General features: G+C 40.0%; 1 protein-coding gene and 1 long non-coding RNA gene across 3 annotated transcripts in view; one reads left to right on the top strand and one right to left on the bottom strand.

Annotated features, from left to right (window-relative positions):
• Catspert (catsper channel auxiliary subunit tau) overlaps window positions 1-25,098 on the bottom strand; it is a 97,001-nt gene that overhangs the window by 13,788 nt on the left and 58,115 nt on the right. For both annotated transcript variants that reach the window (XM_042260323.2, XM_042260321.2), the window contains 3 exons: window positions 11,469-11,505; window positions 5,875-5,936; window positions 418-480 (listed from right to left, as the gene is read on the bottom strand). In XM_042260323.2, the coding sequence (XP_042116257.2) occupies window positions 418-480; window positions 5,875-5,936; window positions 11,469-11,505 (162 nt within the window). The remainder of the gene's footprint in view (window positions 1-417; window positions 481-5,874; window positions 5,937-11,468; window positions 11,506-25,098) is intronic.
• Window positions 2,219-14,671, top strand: LOC121822098 (uncharacterized). Its single transcript, XR_006063116.2, has 2 exons — window positions 2,219-2,380; window positions 13,211-14,671. It is a non-coding gene; the product is annotated as an uncharacterized LOC121822098 (long non-coding RNA).

Here is a 25,098-nt window from a genome sequence, read left to right as displayed (position 1 = left end):
CTCGTGACATGGGGATGACTGTAGTGTGGCCTTTACCGTGGGTACCATGGACAATGGTATCTTTCAAGCTATCAGAGGTTTTCAAAATTCTTAAGTGGAAGTAAACAATACACTAAAGGAAGTTTAACAGCCATTAAAAACAGAGATCCACAGTTAATGTACTTTTGAAGTTTGGAGAGGATTGTTTTCCATGGAGAAAAGAGAATCCTTGGAATTCTGTCTCTAGTGGTACCTTAGGAGACATAATGCCAGCAAGAAGTCGACTGTAGCCATGGTCGGGCGGGTCAGTGGCCATGCCTTCTCCCAGCTTTACGTGAAGGAGCTGGTATCTTGTTGACAAGATTGGCACTTGGCCAGTTTCCCACGGCCCTCGGTTTGCTGAAGACCCTCCCAGCTGGCTTCTGTTCAGATCCTTACCTTTCGGAGGCCACTGACAAAGTCAGGAGGACGTGTTTCCCAAGGTTTCCTTAACTGGATGAACTGTAGTTCAAGAAAGGTTTCAGAAGATCAAGTTACAATCTGTTCAAACCGTATGTGGGACAACTGTGGCCATGCAGGCCATCAAGAGACATCTAGGGTTTTTGTTTCTGTTTTCCTACTTAGAGGGGACAAAGAAGAGGGTGATATCTGTTTATTTATTCATACTCGGACTGCATTTGTGATCAAAATATACGTCTACTGTCATTAAAAGAACATTGAACTGCTTAGAAGATGAAAGACCAAAGGGCTAATAAGAGTGGCCCGTGACCATCATTTTCTTGGTGACTTGTCTGCCTGCTTTATTGTTGTTTTTGAGTGTGTGCAAATACTCAGATAGGAAGCTCCTGACTACACTCTTTCGTTTAAAATTGTAGAGTTCTTTTTATACTGAACATACTTCACATAATGCTTGTTTATACCAGACCCTCATATTACTTTATATGAATTACATAATTATGCAATCAGCATGAATCATTTAACAGTAAAAGACTTTATGGATTGGAACTCTCCTAAATAGTCATTCTTTGTGGGGGCTAGAGAGATGACTCAGCTGTTAAGAGCACTGGCTGCTCTTCCAGAGGACCTGGGTTCGATTCCCAGCACCCAAATGGTAGCTCACAACTGTAACTCCAGTTCCAGAGGAACCCGACACCCTCCTGCAGATGCACACAGGCAAAACACCAATTCACATAAAATAAATAAATATTTTAAAATATTTATTCTTTGCTTTGAAAGTAAAATATGATGTCTTCATTTTGAAAATACTGAATATAAAACTCTTTTAATTAAAAAAACATTTTGGCCCTACCAACATCTGTTATGGAGGCAGGGAGACACCTATGAAACCCCGCCCCTCCCTGAGTAGACAGGCATTTGGTGGTCACTGGGGATGAGACATTTTCTTCAACTGTGCAGTACCTGGTAAGGTACCTGTACTCCTATAAAAAGCTTCTCACTGGTTCCTGTAGGGAACCACAGTGAAACTCACTGGGCCACCAAAAAGTTTTTACAGATGTGAAACTAGAATGGGGACTGGTAGGGAAGGAGCAGGGGATCAGCAGGAGGGGGACGACAAGGGGCTGCCAGGAAGTGTGACTGTGATCAAGGCACATGATAGATGTGAGTGGGAATATAATGAAACCCATCACTGCGTATACTTTGTATATGCTAATAATTTTTATTCTAAGTATTTTGTTTATACTACACCACACCACACCATAGCAATTTCTCTTTGCCATTATCAAATACTCTCTTTGTTGAGTAAAATTAAATTCCCATCCCTCTCAACCTTTCATGCATCCTGACTTTGGGAAAAGGATTTAGGATCCAGTCAATGCCAGTGTTTAAATGGAAGTTAGCTGAGCCATATTGTCCAAGTTAAAATTTACAAATTTAATTTAATTTACACATTTAATTCAAAACCAATGAAGATGTTATTGAAAGACAGCCACCTGGATAAGCTGGGCTTGGAAAGGGGTGCAGCCAGTCCGTCCCAGTTCAGATTTGTGCTCCAGGCGCTGGTCTCTAGACAGAGCATCTCTTTAATACACTGTCCACCTTGGTTCATAAAAACCTCCTTTTCCACCTTCAAATTACTCCAAGGCCTACTTTCCCATAGAATTCTGAGGATTTTGCAACTTGCTTGTGAATCTTAGCTGTTTAGGAATTTGTTCTAGAACTCTGAAATGTCTTCAATTTATAAATCTGTTGCCCTGGTGATAGATTCTTTCAAACTTCTAAGTCTGCTGTATGTAATCTGTCTTATGGGCTGCCATTTGAATTTCTCTTGGCTTTATTAAGAAGTAATGGGAAGCCTGTGTACCCCTTAATAGATTCCCCTGGTAGTGGCTCTAACACAACTGTTGTATAATTTCACAACAAAGACATCACCATTATAAAGGTAAGATATAGAATATTCCAAAAGAAATCCTTTCTATAGTCACGTTTATTTCCTCCCTGCCTCCATACACAACCACTAATCTGTTCTCCATTTCTTAATTGTACTATTTCAAGAATGTTATGAAAATAGAATCATGGAGCCTACAGTATTTGATAGTAGTCTATTTTTACTTAGCATAATTCTCAAAAATTCAAAAAAGTTACTTAATGTGTCAATGATTTGTTCCCTTTCTCTGCTGACTATTGCTCCATGATTTACTTAGGAGATGGTGAACATCTGGTTTCCAAGTTCAAGCTATAAATAAGGCTGCTGTGAACATGAGTTCCCAGGCTTTTTTTCCTAACATATAACTCTTAATTTCTGTAGGATAAGTACCCAAGAATTCAGTTACTGGCAGGTACAGATCTAGTTTCTGTCTTTCATTTTTTAAAAAGAAACTATTCATCTTTTGAGGGGAGTGACTATAACATTTTCCACTATATTTTCCTCCACAATCCACTAGTTTTAGTTCCATTCTATTTTAAATTCTTGATGAGACCTAGGCCATGATTCATTTAAATGTCTGCCTGTGAATGTCCAGTTGCCCCCAACACAGTAGAAAGGTCTCTCCTCTCCATTACGTTCCTTCTGTAGCATTACCAACCAGTTCATTGTACCTGTGGGACGACTGCTGGCATGTTTTTTCCTTAACACTTTATTATTAGAGGTATTCATTGTACTTTCTGTTTGGGAGTTTGCCTCCATGTTTTTATGTGTACCATGTGTGTGCCTGGTGCTCGGAGAGCTCAGAAGAGGGCACTGGATCCCCAGGAACTGGAGTAAATCACCGTGTGGGTGCTGGGCATCAAACTCCGGTCCTCTGCAAGAGTGGCCAGTGCTCTTCACCCCGAGGCATCTCTCCATCCCCACTGGGATGCTGATTATCTCCCACTGATCTGTGTATCTGCTGCTCCTCTGAAATCATACTCTCTTGATTCTTTATTACATAATACAAAGTAATTGTCCCTACGTTGTTCCTTTTAAAGATTGTTTTCAAATATTCTGGGGGTCTTTGTCTTTCTACATACATTTCTGGAGTGATATTTTCTCTACAAAAGCTACAGTTTAGACAGAATTTACATGGTAGCTTTGGAGCAGCTTGAAGAGAACTGACAACTTGACTATGTTGACCTCTCCAGTCAGGAGGACAGTACTCTTTTTATTTAGATGTTCAATGTCCTTTATTATCACTTGTCATTTTTGCTATATTTTATACATGCTTTTGATATATTTATAAGTGTATCTTTTCTGAGTTATATTATTGTATAACATATTAATTGTACTAATTGTTTCTGGGTGTTTTTTGTTAGTATATAAAGATACTATTATTTTATTTTTTTATATCTATTTTCATCAGCTTTCCTGAACTCAGTTACTAGTTTCCTGGTTTTTCCTTTTGTAGGCTACCTGATGATTTCTATGTAGACAATTGTGTCATCTGAAGATGCAATTTGTTTCCTCCTTTCTATTCTGCATGACTTTTATTTCCTTTGCTTGCCACAGTGTAATGAACAAAATTTCTTGCACTCTACTGAACGAGAACTATCAGCAAAAACTTTGCCTTGTTTCTGATCTTTGAGGGCAAACAGTCTTTCACTGTTCAATATAATGTAATATGCAAGCTTTGGAGAAAGCTACCTTTTATTACAAGTTTGTTCAGAGTTTTAAATAATGGCTGGATATTGAATTTTCTGAAAAGCTTCTCCCATATTATTCTGCATTATTTCATTCCTATAATCTGTTGATACACATTTCTTTAATACTCATAGGACTATTCAGGCTGTCTGCTTTATCATGATTGAGTAGGGAGTTTTTGCTCCATTCTGTGCTATGGCATTCATTTCTTGTGTTAACTATACCTTTTGGTCAGTGACTGACCACATAACATGACAGTGATCTTAAGATCATATTACCTAGTGCTGTCACAACAGTCTTAAGTTTTTGTGTGTTTTTGTACAGTAGAATTGCACTCCTCAGATGTATACCCATCATTAAATGGGATGTAACTGAGTATCTTTAACTGCTCAAGATGGGCCGGCAGGAGGTGGTGGACTGTATGTGCTCTAGAATAAAATCCTGACACCCCTAGGTAGTTTCTCCAAAGTCCACTTCGGTGTCCTCACCTGTAATTAAAACCCATAGGAATTCCCACTTGTAAGCGTCCAATCAAAACAGTGCTCACAACAGCTTAAAATGGTGCCAGCATTATGGTATAACCTCACCAGATGTCCTTTCCAGGGCCTGCTGCACAGTAGGTACACAGGTACCATGAACAGTGTCAACTTAATCCCAGCTAACAGTGGAAAGACTGGTGCCCAGTCCATGTCTTCTAACTTGGAATCTCGGCCTCCTGGGACAGCGATGCGGTACAGAAGCCATGCCCTTCCTTCTAACGTGAGCACAGACTGTGGGGCCAACCAGAGTTTTTGTGCTGTTTCTAGATACATGAGTTAGTATAAAGATGTGAACGTCAAGCACGAACATCTCCAGGACATCTTTTTTTTTTTTTTTTTTTTTTTTTTTTTTTTTTTGGTTTTTCGAGACAGGGTTTCTCTGTGTAGCTTTGCGCCTTTCCTGGAACTCACTTGGTAGCCCAGGCTGACCTCGAACTCACAAAGATCCGCCTGCCTCTGCCTCCCGAGTGCTGGGATTAAAGGCGTGCGCCACCACCGCCCGGCTTCTCCAGGACATCTTAATGGCTTGCTGGGACAGCCAGTGTGAAGATTAGTCAGTAATGTCCTAAAGAACTAAGGACTTCAGACTTTCCAATGATTACTACATTCTGTTGCATGGAGTCCAAGAAATTCTCACAGCAAACCTACTCCCTATGAAAGAGAATGAGCATGAAATGTCAATGCCTTGGAGTCAGTATCAGTTAATGATTAAATACTGTGAGAAAAAGCACTGTTGCTTCCTTAGGGCTTGGAAACTTTCCCTATGAGCATGGTTCTTCCCTTCTGAATGCAAATGTGAGAAATATCAAAATTTTCTTTCTCATTACCTTTCATCTAGACATTTCTTTCTTGCTTGATCTCTATTCCAAGCCACACAATTCCTGTTCTATTTCTGGAATACTTGTTGCTGTTAGCTTGGCAATGCATATAAACAAGAGAAATCCAAATAGTGAACTTTAAGTATAAATGGGCAACTGAGATGAGCAAATGGCCATTTCAAAAGTTCATATCATGAAGATGGGCTCAAATTCCACACTTCTTGATCTGTGTTTTACTAGTTATATGGCTTCTTATAAAAATAGCAACTCAAAAACATTGACTTGAATGTAGGACTTGCTAAAGTCAGTGGGACATTTATATTGTTCTATAAATTTATAATATAACCCTAAAATTGATCGACAATGAATGCATGCATGCATATTGAAGAATATCAGTAAATATTAATTAACTCTAAATAATAGAAGTGCCAACAATTTTTAAAGGATATATCCATCTACTTACAGTTTTCCCTTTTTGATTTGTATTTTCTTGTCCTAAGGGCTTCTCAGGCATTGCTAACACATCTGAAAAAGAATGAAAAAAAAACCCACTAAAGTCATATAAATTGGATGGCACTTGTAACATTTGGGAAGTGGGCTTTATAATACATCTCTTGGCCATGAATGAAAACACAGTGGTCAAAAGCCCAGGACTTGGACTCCATGAGTTTGTACAACTAACGACTTAATTCAGTAATTAATTAATTACTGCCTCTTCTAGCCTTGTTTTGCTAAGCTGTCAAGGGAGGAGTGTTTTGTGACCTAATGTTCAAAACATCTAACACTGTGTCCAGCATATAGGAAACATGAAAGTAATGTGAACATCATCGTCATCCTTAACCATCATTAGTGCCCTCGTTACTCTGGTCTCTGGATACATCCATACCCTTGAATCTTCACCCGATAACTCTATGATTTTCCCTATCACTGTTGGAATGTCTGTGGTAAGAAATAGAAGTTTACATGTCACCATGCTCTGTACATTTCATGCATATAAGGTTAATTTAGGTTATAGTTATAATGCTTATGTTAAGTATTTCCACTTATAACTCTGGCTCTTGATGGCAGTTCAAAAAATAGTAATTCAACCTGTCATTGTTACACTCTTTGTTGCTGTTTGTTTGGGTGGGTGTTAAATACTAGGTACGTTATACAAAGCTGTGCTTCACGCCCTGTTGAAAAGGTGGCTTGTACACATTCTTTGGAGCTGTGTCCTGCTTTCTGATAGACACTGGGTAATTTTCCATTGTTACTTTGCTATCCATACTATATTCTAGATACCTTTCATGAATAATTATGTATTTCCTTAATAATTCAATTTGTGATACTAGAGAAGTATCTTTTGCAGAAGCTAAGAAAATTATAAAGGGGAGAGTAGAATGAAAATAATTTCAATGAATTGTAGTGCTTGGCCAGAATGTATGTGCACAAATACCCAGACTCAGAAGTCTCAGTGAAAGGTGTTTAAAAGTAACTGGGCTAGCCTGGCACAGTGGTGCATACCTTTAATCCTAGCACTCAGAAGGTAGAGAGGCTAGTGGATCTCTGTGAGGTCAAGGCCAGCCTGGTCTACATAATGAGTATCAGGACAGCCAGTGCTATCCTGTTGAGAGATCCTGTCAAAAAAAAAAAAAAAAAAGAAAGAAAGAAAGAAAGAAAGAAAGAAGGAAGGGAGGAAAGAAAGAAGGAAAGAAAGAAAGAAAGAAATTGCCTAGCTCCACACTTGTGATTTATCTACAGATGATGGTAATTGAAGGAAACTGATAAGGGTACCCTGTGAACTTTACTAAATAAACCCTTTATTTTTTATTTTATATTTTTATTTTATTTCACATAATATAAGTATGCCATGCATATCTGTAAATAATTTATTAGGTTAATTATAGAAGATTGGTTTGCATGAACAAATTGAAATACAATGCAAGGTATAGCAAAACCACTTTTTTGTTGTTTTGGTTTGGTTTTTGAGACAAGATCTCTTTATGCAGCCTTGACTGTCCTGGAACTTGCTGTATAGACCAGGCTGGCCTGGAACTTATAGACACCTGCCTGCCTCTGCCTCTTGAGTACTGGGAACCATGTCTAGTACAACCACTTTATTTTTAATTTTTATTTTTTGGGGGACTTTTGAGACAAGGTCTCATGTAAGCCAAGGCTGGCCTCCCTTAGCTTCATAGCTGAGGACACTTCTGCACCACTGATCTTCCTGCCTCTACCTCACCCAGCTGTTCCTGGGCTACCACACCCAGCTATGAAAGCCTCTTTTAATTAGAAATCCTATTTATGTCGGGTGTTGTTGTTGTTGAGACCAGTTTTCATGTAGCCCAGGCTGGCCTCAAACTTGCTGTGTAACAAAGCTGACCTTGAACTTCTGATTCTCCTGCCTCCACCTTCCAAGGGCTGTGATTACAAGTGTGCTGAAGATGGATTGCTGAGGGTTTCCTGCATGTTCAGTGAGCCTCCTACCACGGGACAACACCCCCAGCCTCAGTGGCCTCAGTGAGCCTCCTACCATGGGACAACACCCCCAGCCTCAGTGGCCTCAGTGAGCCTCCTACCATGGGACAACACCCCCAGCCTCAGTGGCCTCAGTGAGCCTCCTACCAAGTGACAACACCCCCAGCCTCTGTGGCCTCACCTGTAAGACAGAACGTCATTGTCATGGGTGTTAGTAGATGGAGTGTTTACAGAGTTCTGGGGACCAACTGAGGCAGTTTAAAGCAACAGAGAAGTTATCTTAGTGGATAGCTCCATGCTTTGATTGTTTGAGGCAGAATTTCACTAGGTAGCCTAGGCTAGCCTGAAACTCGCCATGTGACCAAATCTGAACTCATAATCCTTCTGCCTGGATTACAGGCTCATGTCACCATCTGCAGCCCGCTCTTTCATTGTAGAACGGGAAAACTGAGGGGATGGGACTGTAGCTCAGTGACAGAGCACTGACTGAGCGTGCAGGAGGCCCTGGGTTTGCTCTCCATATACATGGAGAATTGAAGCAGTTACAAGGCAATGACTTGAGGTCACAGTCACAGTGGCAGACCTGAGCTGAGACCTACTTCATAACCTCATTTTAGATGAAGAATAACTTCTCATTTCTGACACATAGTTGAAAACAATAGAACATGAAATCTGTTTTCGCCAGTTTACTCCAAAAGGCCTTCTCTAGAGGTTCTCAAGGTATCCAGGAGTTTTGTGCTACTAGAACAGAATACTCGAGTCTGGATACATTATCAGGAACAGAAATGTATTTCTTAGTTTTAGAAGCCAATAATTCCAAGATCCAAGGCCCAGGACCTGGTGGGGCTTTCTTACTGACTCACTTCATGGCAGGAAGCAGACAAATGAGAGGGGGCCAGGCTCTCTCTAGTAAAACAAAGCCATGCCTGCAACAAGCCCGCTCTTGGAATAACAGTATTAACTCACTCACCCTATTCTCACGGCAGAAGAATCTCTCATTAGGGCCCAGCTCCCAACACTTCTATCTTGGGAATAATGCTTCCAACATATGCTTTCTGTGAAACATAGTAAAGTCATAGAATTCTACCCCCAGCCATCAAAATTCAGACATTTTTACATGAAAAATACATGTATTCTACCCAGTAGCTCCAAAGTCTTCATTTCTTTTGGCCATTGTGCTGGTTTGAAAGAGAATGGCCCCCAAAAGGAGTGGCACATTAGGAGGTGTGGCTTGGTTGGAGAAGGTGTGGTCCTGTTGGAGGAAGCGTGTCACTATGGAGGTGGGCTTTGAGGGTTCATATATGCTCAAGCCATGCCCAGTGAGACGGTCTACTTCCTGTTGCCTGCATACCAGCATGTACCAGCTACCTCTCCAGCACCATGTCTGCCTGCATACTGCCATGTCCCACCATGATGATGATGGACGGAGCCTCTGAACTGTAAGCCAGCCACCACAATTAACTGTTTTCTTTGTTAAGAGTTGCCATGGTCATGGTGTCTCTTCACAGCAAGAGAAACCCTAAGACAGCCATCATGCCAAAAGTCTCAAGTCCAAGGTCTTATCTACATCAGACTTGGGTGAGATTAAGACATGATTCATTCTGTGGCAAATTTCCCTCTAGCTGTAGCCTGTGAAACAAGTTACCTGCTTCCCAAACAAAATGGTGGCCCAAGACTGTGATCATGAGTCTCCAGTCCAAGAAGAGAAAGCATCAAATACTAACTCCAGAAGAATCTTCTTCGACTTCATGCCCCATTCTCTGGGCACTCTGGGGTTAGCGTTGGGACGCCATGGCCTGTCTTCGGCCTCTGTATCAGCATTCCTAGGCTCATACCTGCTGTTCCTGCTGATCTTGCGTGCTGGCAGCTATAAGGATTTATAGCTCTTGCCCTAAATGGGATCTCGGCAATGTTGCTGCCATTGGGACAAGACCCTACCTGGACTTCCCCCTCCCCCACCCCGGGTACTTTGCCAACTGTGTGTACCTGCATAATTAGCATACATGGCTTTTACAGGTTTGACTTTGGCCTTCTCATGCAGTGGCATAGACCGTACTCAGGATGGCTGAGTCATGACTGGAGTGACTGAGGAGCAGTGTGGCAGATGGGGGAAGCAGGTATTTGTGGTGGCACCGGGAAGCAAAAGCTGAGATTCTGCAAACTCTTCTCTGGAAACCCTGCTCTCAAGGTCCTCCAAACTCGCTGGAATGCCTTTGGCGTTCTCATCCCCATTATCTTGATGAAGAGAGAGTTCCTTTCTGTTCATTACAGTCTCCTTTGATCCCCAAACTTGCCTTTTCATTCTTAACATGATCAGATAATAAATACTCTACATCTTGCCAGCCTGCTTCCCTTTTGACTATAAATTCTTTCTTTAAATCATTCTCTTCTTTAGCTTTTTGCTATATTCAGTACTTTGCTAAAAGTACTCGTGCAGCGACTTCAGTTTTTTGGCTTAGAAAGTTGTCAGATATTCTGGTTACTAGTTCTTAAATTTTGCTCTCTGCAAAGCCCTTGGGCCTCAACATGATTCAGCCAAGGTCTCTCCCCTTCATAGTGTGTGAGCTTTTCTCTAGTTTCTACTGTCTTGTTTCCTATTTTCATAGGAAACTTCTTCAGAATTGCCTTTATCAGGCAGGCTGAGCAAGTCCTGAGGAGCATGCCAGTGAGCAGCACTCCTCCATGGCATCTGCTGTAGTTCCTGCCGTGACTTCCTATAAATGACGATGAACTACAAATTATAAAATGAATTAAACCCCTTCCTTCCCAAGTTATTTATGGTCATGATGTTTTTTCACAGCAATAGCAACTTCAACTCTGACAACTTGTTAAGCACATTTTGATTTGATTCTTTTCTCCACAAGCCCTTAAATGAAGGCTGTTCTTTGCACCCCACAAATGTACAAAGAGATGTAATCACTTGCTCATCTCCTGTCTGTAGCATGAACTACAGCTATCTTGTTATTTTATCTTCATTTTGACTGACTACTGTTGTCTCTTCTGAAGGAATGTGCAGTCACTGTGCAACTCTGATTGTTCCAGTTGTTAGATTTCCAGGTACCACTTTAACATACACTGTGGTGGCTCCCTTGATTCCTTGGGAATCTCCCATTTCCTTCAACCCAACATAATTCCTCAGAGGGCCTCTGGAACTCTAATTCACCAATACTGTATTATTTTTCTGTGCTTATTTTATTTGTTAGATATTTTATTATTGCCTTTTGGTTTACAGACATACTGACTGTGTCTTCATAATGGTATCGCTGAGAAAAGAAGCCTTTTGAAGTAGGAAAATGTGTTCATAGGGAGATCTGTAAGGCAGACAAAAGCTTCACAAACAGCAAAGTGTAGTAAGTGATTTCCTAATTCCACTGGAACGTATGTTTAATGAAAACTATTCAGGACTCCCACTTTTAAGCTTCTGTATTTTGTTTAAATTTCCCATGGTTACTCTGAGGCTGTGTTTTTATAATGAGGAGAAAATACTATAATTTACATCTTGAAGGAAATTATGGTAATCATTATTTTATGAGACTTAGTGTTCTAAACTTCGATGACCCAATATTTGAAAATTATAACAATTTATAAATAATAACTTACCTGAAAAATGAGGAAATTTTTCCTTTTTATACTTAACCTAAAATAAAAATGAACAGAGAAAGTTGATAGAAAAATGAACAAATATCAATATAAATTAAAAACAGCATTATTGATGGTAATAAATAAAATTGTTAACGTCTGGCTCTATGTCATATTAAAATAATTTAACCAGTACAATTATGGATTGTAACATAGATGCCTGGCTGAAACATTGTATAAATGGGCTGCTAAGTAGTAAATGCTTTGTATTAAAAGAAAATAAATGTTATTACATTTATTACTACCTATTTTCATTTTTCCAATTCTCAGGAATCAAAATAATTTAAAGAATAAATAAAAACAAACCAAATAGGAAATAAAATGTACATCAAAAAATGCTTAAAGAATTGATCCCTCCATTGAATGAAATGAAACAGTCGAACTCTGATGTATCACCGATTTCAGATTCTAAATAATCCAAAACTTACATCAAATAAGGGAGTGCTTATATAAGAGAGAGGAGTTTTTCTTGAAAAGGCAACTTTAATATTTCAGGAAATCTTGACTACAAAATTAATTAAAAATGGGAACAGTCTTTGCAAAATCACTTTCAATCAGCCAATAAACATATCCTTCAACAGTCAACAATAGTTCTTGAAGATGGAGGAGAATTGATTCCTAGAGTTAAAGTACCCAAGTTTTAACAAAAAGTTACAAAATGTATATGAAATATGGCATATTCAAAAAATGAGTAAATAGATAAAATAATAAGTCACAACGAACTATGAAATATAACCTACAAGAAAAAATAGAAAACACTTTAGAAGAAGCCCAGGTTTTGAACTTAGTAGGCATGTGTTTTATGCTTTCCAAAATATGCCCAGAAATATAAAAAGGACCAGGATCTCAGAAGGCAGAGTAGTGATACTCACTACTCTCTAGTAAAAACTGGGGGCCAGGGAACACATAGTCATCTCAGAAAGAAAAGAAATATTGACCAGTATTATATTTTTTTTTTATATTTTAATTTTTTTTTTTTGCTAGCTTGGGTTTGGTTTTATTGAGTTCTCTCTTGCTATTTCTTTAAAAAAAATTTAGGATTTATTTATTTTATGTTTATGGTGCACTATCAGCATGCACACCTGCATGTCAGAAGAGGGCACCAAATCTCATTACAGATGGTTGTGAGCCACCATGTGGTTGCTGGGAATTGAACCCGGGTCTTCTGGAAGAGCAGTCGGTGCTCTTGTCGCTGAGCCATCTCTCCAGCCTCCTTGCTATCTCTTACGCCTTCATTACATATGCTTTTCTTCTCCTTCACATTTTGCTTTGCCTTTTTCTTGACCCCACCTCATTTTCTTTAAATAAAAAAATATACGTTTAAGTGTATGCATGTTTATCTGTGCCCCGTGGGCATGCATTTCCCACAGAGGCCAGAAGAGGACATTAGATTTCCCGGACTGTGAGTTACAGAAGATATATGCTAATATGGGTGCTGGGAATTGAACCCAGGTCTTCTAGAAGTGCAACAAATACTCTTAACCACTGAGCCATCTCTACAGCTCTTCATTCTCTTTTTATTTCTTAGTTATGAATATCATTAATTTTAATACTCTTTAAAATCCTGGTTTACCCTGTTAGCATCCTTGTCATTTATATCCACACCTTTCAGAGGTTGTAAATAAAGTACCCGGTTACTCTTTTTTGCTGCATTTCATTGTTTTAACTGTTACTGACTGCTTTCTCTCTTCTGTATGGGGCAGGAATCATCAGTCCAAGAGAAGACTGCCACTAAGAAAATGTAACACAAAACAACCACAGAAGAGTAGGGGAAATAGGAAGACATATATGTCCAATACAACACATGTACAAATGACATTGTAGAAACACCCAAAAAGAAGATGTGAAAGCAAGCTCCTAACTCCTCGGTATCTGCAACCAGTGATAGCTGTTGAAACGCTGAACAAGGGATTTTTTTAATCTACTTTTAAAAATGCCCAGTTCCTTCAAAGGAGTAAACAGATGAGTGAAGCAGGGACGTCAATTCAGGGCCTGCACACAGAAGTCAGCAACACAGACGAGAAATTTAACCACCTGGAAGAGAACTTAAGCAAATAAATTTAAGTTCTGAGAGGGAAAAACAAAGTCAAAACAGAAATACGAGGAACAAAACACTTCTGTAAGTCAGACTCAGTTGAGTTTTGGTCCCTCCAACCAACGAGTCAGCAGTGGGAAGAAATCCCATTTTGTCGTTCCACCTGATATGGAGGGGAGTGGCCAGCCACCTCCCAGAGAGAGAATCTACTGCTAAAACCTGAATAACGTGAGGTCCTGAGATCGGGGAATAACTGCACCACGTAAGGAGCCTGAGTTTGCTTTGTTCCCAGCCTTAGGGTAGGTAAAGGCTCCAGGAAAGAACCGTGGAGAGCAGGAGGGTTAGGTGCTGAGAGGTCAAAGGTTATATATAGTCTGCAGGAGGCTTAGCTCAGAAAGGGGAGTGCCTGGGGAAAGACAGGCCCTCCTCAGGGGCTAGGAGCAGGTAGTGTCACCGAGGACGAGGACAGCCCTGGTTTTGACTCTGAGCCTGAGGCCAGTGGTGGAATAACATCCGGATCAACTTACCTGTTCTTCACTGCTGAGGCTGCAGGCGTGTCTTGATACCCACAGCTACATCCACAAGGCAGGTGACTGGTACTCAGGACAGCCTCTGTCTTTACTGTCTCCACGCTGCTACGGCTTCCCCTACTCCCAATGCACTTGGGGGACACTTGCCACCCCAGGAATGATTATCTGGGGAGTCTTGGGAGGATCAGAGAGCCTGCCCAGCCCACAGACAGAACTAAATGTGTCCACCAAGGCCCCTGGTATACAAAGAAACTCTACCAAGGTAAGACAGTTCTGGTGAACGGTGGTTACTTGTTCAGTCCATACCCAGCAACAGCATAAACTATAGAAGAGACACATGAATGGAGTCCAGACATTCAGCTGAGCCCCAGCCAGCCAGAGTCTGTGTAATTGGCGATCTCCACGTCTTGAATACACAGAAAGCTATTCTAATACCACATCCTTTTTTCTCTGATATTTTTTGTTATTTGTTTTCTGAAATAGGTCTATGTAGCTTTGGCTGGCCTGGTACTCACTTATGTAGCTCAGGCTAGCCTTGAATTCACAGAGATCTGTCTGCCTTTGCCTCCCAAGTGCTGGCATTAAAGGATGTGCCATCATTCCACGCCCTTCTGACTCTTCTGACCCCTCCCACTTTTATTATTTTACTGCATTTTTAGCAGTATTTTACTTGTGGGTTTGTTTGTTTTGTTGTTGTTTAGTTCCTTCCTTCCTTCCTTCCTTCCTTCCTTCCTTCCTTCCTTCCTTCCTCCCTTCCTTCCTTCCTTTCTTTCTTTTCTACTGTTTCCTCCTCCACCACTCTACATTTAGTAATATTTTTGTTTTATCTTCCTGATTCTTTAACAGCCTGATATTTATTCTTGTCTTATATTTGCCTAACTTTGCTTTTGACATTTTTAAATTTTTCTAAATTTTAATCCTTTGCTCTCCCCCATCTCATTCTTCTCCATCTTTCTCTTTTTCTTTCATCTTGCTTCTCTTCCTCTCCTTCCCTATCTCCTTTTATCTCATTCATTTATTGTCTCCACACTTAACATAAACAATTTTGAACTTGAGAGTACCGACTATAGTAGTTTGCCATTTTCAATGCTGTGGTCATTGATGCTTTATTTGGGGCTTTAATCGATTTTAAGTGCTTTTTTTGTTTTGTTTTTTTTTTGAGACAGGGTTTCTCTGTATATTTTTGGTGCCTGTCCTAGACCTCGCTCTGTAGACCAGGCTGGCCTCGAACTCACTGAGATCCGCCTGTCTCCGCCTCCCAAGTGCTGGGATTAAAGGTGTGCACTGCTGCCACATGGCGATTTTAAGTGCATTTCTATATTTTGAACGGTTTGATGATGTTGCTGTTGCATCAATTAATTGTCTCTTCCCTGAGTAGTAGTGCAGATGGATTATCATGAGTAAGTTGCTCAATAAAAAGATGCCTAATAAACCCAGAAGAGATATCTAAACCAACAGATACACAAATTATAACACAGAAACACAAATAAAAAATGAAGAAGTAAGACGATTATAATACCTGCAAAAGGTCAGAACTCAACAATTGCTGAACTAAAAGAAATACTTAAATATGCGAATTTCAGGTGAAGATTTCAAAATTTGCTGGTAAAAATGATCAATGATCTTTCTGAAATCAGACCCAAACAAGCAGACAATTCAACTCAGTACTTGGAGAGCAAAGTCAGCAATGTAGAGAGGAAAAGGTCAATAAGCTGGGTGAGAAAATTAGTAATACAGATGAAAAAGTCAGCCAAGAAATTGAGATGGGGGAGGGGGTGAAGTGATGGAGATGAAAACCTCAGTGATTTAAAATACAGTGGACAGCATCACGGATGGACATGACCAAGCAGAAGCATGTTAGGGATGGGGGACAGGGTTGGTGAAATACTACCTTCAAGTATCCAGAGGGGAAAAAGTGTGAGCACAACCAAAATGTCCAACAACCCTGGGATCCAACTACGAGCAAACCAGAATCGACAGGATGATCAAAAGACAAAAACAAACAAAACCTCCAAATGGTCCAAGTACAGAGAAGCCGTTCAACGAAATCAGAACCGAAAATTTCAAAAGTCTAAGAAAGACATACACAAGAGCCATTTTAAAAGTCAATAGAAAGGACTGAGAAAAAACTTTTCCATGGTGTCTTATAGAACAAGCAAGGGAATAAGATTCAAAATTGAAAGGGGAACCAGGGGGTGGTGGTGGTGAACACCTTTGATCCCAGCAGAGCCAGGTGGACCTCTGTGAGTTTGAGGCCAGCCTGGTCTACAGAGTGAGATCCAGGACAATCAGGGCTGCACAGAGAAACCCTGTCTCAAAAAACCAAAAAAAAAAAAAACAATTGAAAGGGAAAACCATCAGTGCATCTATAGTAGCAAGCATCGCAACGACATCGTGTCTCATCAGCAGCCCTGAGAGCTAGAATGCACGTTGGGATCTATTTCAAGTTGTGAAGGTGAATACCTGCCAGTAAAGAGTGCTGTATCTAGCAAAGCTGTCTTTTAAAACTGATGGAGAAACACGGGCATTTCAAACCAAGCGCAGACGAAGGCGGTACCTGACCATGACACTGACACTGTGCTCTGCACACGGGGAAGGAGCAAATTTCACCAGAGAACTAGAATAAAGTAGAGATAGGAAAGAAACCATCATGTCCAATATAGTAACCCAGAAAATCAGAGAGAAAGCAAAGAACAAATAATCCAAACAAGGAAAAAAAGGGGGGGGGTTGGGGGTTGGGTGAGGACCATCACTCAATAATGACCATAAATGTAAACCACTTCAAGTCACCAATGAAGAGGCTCAGGATGTCTGGGTGAGGTAAAAAATTAGATTAAACTATCTGTTGTTTCCAGGGGACACATCTCACCAGTAAAGACCCAGATTGGGAATCAAAGCATGGCAAACAACCTATCTAGGTAACTAAAGTGGCTCCCTCCTGTCTCCACTGGAATTCTCCTGTCCCATCCTCAGCCCTGTAGCAGACCACATGCAAGGGGCCTGTCCTCCCACTCTAAAAAAATTCAGGCACAAAACATCTAGGAGACGTGGAAGACTATGAAAGGACCAAATTTATGAATAATAAGAAGAGAAGGAGTAGGAGAAATCCATGTCAAAGGCACAGAAAATATTTTCAACAAAATCAGAAGAAAATTTCCCTAACCTCAAGAAGGAGATGCCTATCAAGATAAAAGAAGCATGCAGAACACCAAATAGACTGGACCAGAAAAGAAGCTCCTTTGACAAATCATAAAACAGTGAGTGTAAAGAACAAAGAAAGAAAATTAAAAGCTGCAAAGAAAAAGACCAAGTAACATATAAAGGCAGACCTATTAGAATAACACCTGACTTCCCAGTAGAGACTCTAAAAGCCTGAAGGGTCTGTATAGATATGTTCTACGAACTCAAAGAGATCACAGATGCCAGCCCAGACTACTATGCCCACCAAAACAACCACAATAGACAGAAGAAGAAAAAACATTCTACATTAAACAATTTAAGCAATATCTATGTATAAATCCAGCTCTACAGGAAGCACTAGAAGGAAAACTTCAATCTGAAGAGGTTAACCACACCCGTGAAAATACAAGGAATAAATGATTTCAGAGCAGCAAATCAAAAGAGAGGGGAAATCAACACCACAATAACGAAATAAGAGGAATCAATAAAAATGACTCATGGATAGCTCTCAACATTAATGATATCAATTCCCCAATTAAAAAAACACAGACTAACAGATTTGATTAGAAAGCAGGATCCATCTTTCTGCTGCCCCCCAAAAGCACATTTTAACATCAAGGATAACTGTCACCTCTGGGTAAAAGGATAGAAGACTATGTTACAAGCAGTGGTACCAAAGAAGCAAGAAGGTGCATTTTAATATCTGGAAAAAAAATAGACTGTAAACCAAAACTAACCAGAAAAGATAGGGAAGGACACTACATTTTCACCAAGGGAAAAATCCACCTAGAAGATACTGCATTTCTAAACTTTTTTGCATCAAACGCAAGTGCATCCATGTTCATAAAGGAAACACTACAACTAAATCACAGACTGACACCCACACAGTAATGGTGAATGCCCCACTTTTGCCAATGGACAGGTAGGTCATCCAAACAAAAACTAGACAGAGACAAGCTGGAGTTAAATAATGTCATAAATCAAATGGACCTATCTTAGCAGCAGCTCAAGGAACTTTCTTCAAAACTGACCACGTATTTGAACACAAAGCAAGCCTCAACAGATACAAGAAAATTGAAATATCAGCCTACATCTTATCTGACCACTATGGATTAAAGCTGGATATCAACAACAACAGTAACTTTATAAAGTCATGGAAATTGTACAACTCAGTACTGAATGAAAAATGAGTCAAGACAGAAGTTAAGGAAATTAAAAACCTTGTTTAGAATTGAATGAAAATGAAAACACAACATACCAAACCTATGGTCACAATGAAGGTTGTTCTAAGAGGCAAGTTCATAGCATCAAGTGCCTACATTAAAACAATGGTGAGATCTTATATTAACAACTTATATACAGCACAGTATATAAGTTGGCATAAAAATAGACATATTGATCAATGTAATTGAAGTTCCAGACATAAATCCACACTCCCATGAATATCTAATCTTTGATAAAGTAGCTAGAAATACACACTGGGGAAAAAAACAGTATCTTTAACAGTAGTGCTGGTCAAACTGGATGGCTACATGTAGAAAAATACAAATAGATTCATATTTATCATCCTGTGCAAAATTTAACTCCAAATGGATCAAAGACCTCAACGTAAGGCCAGATAACTTGAATCTGATAGAAAAAAAAAAGTGAGGAGTAGTCTTGAACGCACTGGCACAGGAAAAGACTTTCTAAGAGGATACTGAGCACAGGCACTAAAAACGACAAATGGGGCCTCATGGGACCAAAGTGCTTCTGTATGGCAAAGGGCATCACCAGTCAGGCAAAGTGACAGGCCACAGAATGGGAAAGGACCTTCACAAATTATACATCCAATAGAAGGGCAATATCTAAAATATATAAAGAATTAAAAAACCTTAACATCAAGAAAACAAATAACCCAATTGAAAATGGGGCACAGATATAGAAAGTTCTCAAAAGATGAAGTACAAAGGGGTGAACACTTAAAGAAATGGTCAGCATCCTTAATCATCAGGGAAATGCAAATCAAAACCACTTTGAGATTTTTATCTTACACCAGTCATAATGGCCAAGATCAATAAAGCAAATGACAGCTAATACTAGTGAGGAGGTGGAGTAAGGGGAACACTCATCCATTGCTGTTAGGAGTGCAAACTTGTACAGCCACAATGAAAAATCAATGTGGAGGTTCCTCAGGAAGCTGGGAATAGATCTACCTTAAGATCCTGCTATACCACTCTTGGGTGTGCACCCCAAATACTCTACACCCTACTACAGAGACACTTTCTTATCAATGTTCAGTGCTGCTCTATTCATAATAACCAGCATTGGAAATAGCCTAGATGTCTGTGTCAACAGATGAATGGAAAATGAAAGTGAAGAGGAGGTAAGGGAGGGAATATGGGGAGGGATAGCTAAAACTAAGAGCCATCAGAGGTGCTGTATGGAAACCTACCACAGTAGAAGCTTCTTAGTATATATGCAGAAATGAATGAAACTTAAACGGAATAACCAAAGAACAGGGGAGAGAAACACAACTAGAAATCTCTCACCACCAAGTGAAACCTCCAGTGCCAGAAATGGATTACATCTAACCTCGAGCTGTTGACCAAAGGGGCTTCATGATACCCGCCAAATAACTCAGGATATTGCCGAGGCTGTTGGTTTCTCTCCACAAACTCGTGGTAAGGCTCTATTGCTGAAGACAACACCTACACATCTCATTGAACACAGGGAAGTCAAGCTTATGTCTGCCTAGAGCCTTCACCTTGGCTGAGTGGTGTTCCTGGTACTGGAACCAGATGCTACCAGAGGAGAAAGGTAAACACCAGCCCAGCTATAAACCCTTCTACATACATTGGCGACCTGCCTACATGATACGCTCCTGCAAGAGTGGTACAAACATTGTGGGTGTAACCAACCACTGTCCGATTGGATTTAAGACCTGCCCCATGAGATGAAACTCATACCGGACACTGCTCAAGTGGTCAAGAACCTAGGACTAGATAGGCCATGGATCTGGGGGTAAAGCTAAAACTACTGTTTGACTAAAGAAATGTAGCACTATAATGATGCCTAAAGACATTCTGCTATATCCATAGACCAGTGTCCATCTCAGCCATCACCAGAGAAGCTTCCACCTGCAGTAGATGAGAACAAATAATACTCAGACACACAACTGTTCAATATGCAAAGAGTGAGAGACCTTGGACACACAACACTCAGTCCTAAGTGGGGTGTCTCCATCAAATCTTTCCCCCCAAGGCCCAGGAAAGTTTGCTGAAGAGGAAGCAGAAGGACTGTGAGAACTGGTGGGGATGGACGCCACCAAAAACAATGCCTTCCAGACACAGCAGGGCTGATGCACAAATCCACTCACAGAGATGGGGGCACCATGCGCAGGGTCTGCACGGGTCCAAGTCACATAGGGTCCCGGCACTGAGAAAGGGAAGTGGACATGAGCCCCCTTTCCTAAGCAAGAAGCTAGCTCCCATTGACAACTGCTAGCAAAAAAATAGAGTTTTTTCCCAATGGAGTCTGGATAAACAAGCCACAACCAAGGGCAGGCACGGGCTGGCAGTAGACAGCAAACTTAAAATGAATTCAATGTTATTTTGGGAGATTTTTTTTTGTCTCATGCTTTTTTGTCTGGGATTTTTTTTTAAACCTTACTGGTCTTTTGCTTATGTGTTATGCTGTCCAATTTTGTGTTTCTGTGGGTTTTCTGTGTGGGCTTATGTCTCTGCATGTGTAGGTACTTCTCTTGTGTTTTCTTTTTCTCTGTTTGTTTAGTTCTTTTTTAAAAAAGATTTATTTATGTATATGGGTGTTTTGTCTGCATGTACATTTGCACACCATAAGAGGGTACTGGATCCCATGGGACTACAGTTATACACAGTAGTGAGCTGCCATGTGGGTGCTGGGAATTGAACTCAGGACCTCTAGAAGAACAGCCAGTGCTCTTAAGCACTGAGCCATCTCTCCAGCCCTATTTGTTTAGTTCTATTCTTTTTTGTTTTTTGTTTGCCTATTTGCTGAGAGAGAGAGAGAGAGAGAGAGAGAGAGAGAGAGAGAGAGAGAGAGAGAAGTGTGGAATTGGATGGGTGGGGAGAATCCAGGAGGAGATAAGGGGATGGAAACTGTGATCAGAATAAATTGTATGAAAAAAATATATTTTAATATAAAAAAGATAACATCTGAAAACAAGCTGGTGAACCTATTCTAATATCCAATAAAGTAGATTTCAAAATTAAAAGAGATAATGAAGACCACTATTGAGTAACAAAGGCAGTATCTCAAGAAGTTACAGTAATTGTAAATATATATGTACCAAATGTCATGGTACATATATACCATGGTACATATATATATATATATACTTTGATTAAAAAATAGTGGACACAGAAGTCTGTAGATGTAACCAATCGTATTATTAAAATAAGAAACACAGAGCCAAGGTAAAAGAGAAAAGCTGAGAGGTCAGAGCTCAGAGATAAAATCTTACCTCCTGCAGTGCTCCTAGCTTCCCCGAGAGAGGGAGGTACTTCCTGTGTCTCTGTTTAAATAATCTTTCTGTTCTGCCTTCTCATTGGTTGTAAACCCAACCACATGACTGCCTCATCACTGCCTGTAAGTACCGCCCTCCAGGTCTTAAAGGCGTATGTCTCCAATACTGGCTGTATCCCTGAACACACAGAAATCTACCTAGCTCTTCTAACCACCACGCTCTTACTATGGCTCTAATAGCTCTGACCCCAGGGCAACTTTATTTATTAACATAAAATTAAAATTACACTTCAGTACAAATAAAATATCACCATAGAAGTCAGTTCTTGACACAATAATGGTGATTTTAATACTCAGTTCATCTTTATATAGGTTATTAAAACTAAAAACCAACAAAGAAACCTCAGTTATATTCATGACAGATCAAATGGACTTGACAAGAATATTCTAACAGATATAGAATACACATTATGCTCAGAACCTGATGGAACTTTCTCTAAAATATATGGCAGTCTAGGCTACAAATCAAATACAAAAGAATTGAAACAGTTTTTTTTATATCTTATCAGAGTACAGTGCAATAACACCAGAAATCAAAAGCAAGAAAAGCTATGTAACTGTACAAATGTAATGGAGTCTAAACAAAAAAAAAATAGACTTTGGAAAAAAGCTGTATCCCAAAGGTTTTGGTAAGTTGTGTTTTTATTTTCACTTTTATTCTGGGAATTTTCAAATTTCCTCTGTGATTTCTGCAATGACTCTCTGGTCCTACAAGAAAGTAGCAATAAACATAACTCAACATAACAAAAGCTGTCTATGGCAAATGTAAAGCCAACACTATTATACTAATCAGAGAAAACCTCAGAGCATCACCTCTAAAGTCTCTAATGAGAAAAAGAGTGCCCAGCAGCTCTGCTTTTATCCAATATAGTACTCACAGTGTTAGCCAAAGAAGAAAGACAAGAAAGAAAAGAGCTATGAATAGAAAAGGAAGAAGTCAAAGTATACCTTTTGTGGATGCCATGATCATTTACTTAAGAGACTCCAAATGGTCCTCCACAAACTTTTAGACTGTTATGCATTTTCAACCAAAATCCAAAAGCAGGATACACAATTAACATACAAAAATCTGTAGCCTTTTACATACTAAACTATATAGTAACCTTGCAGAGAAATTAGGTGAAAAATTCATGACAGTTTAAAAATATCTAAGGGTAAACCTAAGGCTGTAAAAGATCTCTAGAATGAAAACTTCAGAAGAAATTGAAGAAGACACTAAGAAAATGGAAAGACTGTCAGTGTTCACAGGTTAGTAAAGTTAATATTGTAAAAATGGCTATGTTAACAAAAGTGATCTATAGATTGAACACAGCCCCCATCTAAATCCCAACACCATTAGCCTCCGAAGTAGGGGAAAATCCTAAAATTTGTGAAACGCAAAGTCTGAACACCTGAGACAATCCTTAGCAAAAAGATCAAGGCTGAAAGTATCACAAGTTACATATGGAACCAACATGGTACCAGCCCCCAAACACACATGACAACCAATGGAATAGAATGAAGGACTCAGAAATAAATTTATTTTTATGGGTGTCTTGTCTACATATGTGCCTGGTTCAAGAGACCAGAAGAAGAAGGGATCAGACCCCCTGGAAGTGGAGTTACAGACAGTTGTGAGTTGCCATGTGGGTGCTGGGAATTGAATCGAGGTCCCCTCCAAGAGCAATGAGTGTTCTTGAGCACTGAGCATCTCTCTCCAGCCAAAAGGCCACTTAACGTTTGACAGAGGTGTTAAAAACACACAAGGCTGCTTCAACAAATGGTGCTATGGAGACTGCGTGGACAAGAACTGGATTGGGTCTGGATCTTTCACCTGGCATAAAACAAACTGCAAAAGAATCAGAGACTTGAACGCAAGAACTGAAACTTTGAACCAACTAGAGGAAACCATAAGAAAATACTTTAAGACCTGGCATAGACAGGAACTTTCTGAAAAGGACTCCAGTCACTCAGGAAATTGTCTCAGGAACTGATAAATGGGATCGCATGAGACAGAAAAGCCTCTGCAGAGCACAGGAAACAATTGCCAGGGTGAGGAGAATATGTAAATCTCTTTGCCAATTACATACCAGACAGGAGATTAATAGTTAAAATATATAAAGAATTCAAAAAATTAAACAAATCACCCAATCAATAAATAACTAAATAGACAATTCTCCAAAAGAAAGAAAGAAAGAAAGGAAGGAAGGAAGGAAGGAAGGAAGGAAGGAAGGAAGGAAGGAAGGAAGGAAGAAAGAAAGAAAGAAAGAAAGAAAGAAAGAAAGAAAGAAAGAAAGAAAGAAAGAAAGAAAGAAAGAAAGAAAGAAAAAGAAAAAAGAAAAGAAAAGCCGGGTGGCTGTGGCACACACCTTTAATCCCAGCACTTGGGAAGCAGAGCCAGGCAGATCTCTGTGAGTTCGACGCCAGCCTGGTCTACAGAGTGAGATCCAGGACAGGCACCAAAACTACACAGAGAAACCCTGTCTCGAAAAACAAAACAAATAAACAAAAAAGAGTGTACCGTTAATTGGGCTGGAGAGATGGCTCAGAGGTTAAGAGCACTAGCTGTTCTTCCAGAAGATCTGGGTTCAGTTCCCAGCACCCACATGCCAACTCACAACTGTCTGTAGTTCCAGGGGATCAGACACCCTCATACAGACATGCAGGCAGGCAAAACACCAATGCACATAAAATAAAAACAATTTTTTTAAAAAAGAAAAAGAAATACAAATGACCAAGAAACACTTGAAAAGGTGGCCAACACCCTTTGCTTCTGCAGTCAGGAAAATGCAAATTAAAACTGCTTTGAGAGTTAGCCTCAGCCCAGTGAGACCAGAAAACTAGGAGACGAAGGACAGAAGATGCTTTGGTGGATGTGGAGAGAGAAGACCCTACATACACTACTGGCAGAAATGCAAACTTGGGCAACCACTATGTAAACCAGTATGGAGTTTTCTCCAAAAACCAAAAAGCAGAACGACCCATAGGCTCTTTTTTTTTTTTTTTTTTTTTTTTTTTTTTTTTTTTTTTTTTTCAAGACAGGGTTTCTCTGTGTAGCTTTGCGCCTTTCCTGGAACTCACTTGGTAGCCCAGGCTGGCCTTGAACTCACAGAGATCCGCCTGCCTCTGCCTCCCGAGTGCTGGGATTAAAGGCGTGCGCTACCACCGCCCGGCCGCCATAGGCTCTCTTTAACTCGTTTGAGTGTACTTCTGAAGGACTCTACAAGCATACCGTGAAAAGTCTTGCAGCTTTAAAAATCTGTGTTTATTGCAGCTGTGCTATTCACAATAGCCAGGAAACGGAACTGTCAAGATGTCCATC

Source organism: Peromyscus maniculatus, chromosome 13 (genome assembly GCF_049852395.1).
Source record: "Peromyscus maniculatus bairdii isolate BWxNUB_F1_BW_parent chromosome 13, HU_Pman_BW_mat_3.1, whole genome shotgun sequence".
Lineage (NCBI taxonomy): Eukaryota > Metazoa > Chordata > Mammalia > Rodentia > Cricetidae > Peromyscus > Peromyscus maniculatus.
The sequence above is the reverse complement of the archived record's forward strand: the minus strand, read 5'-3'. Positions and strand labels throughout refer to the sequence as shown.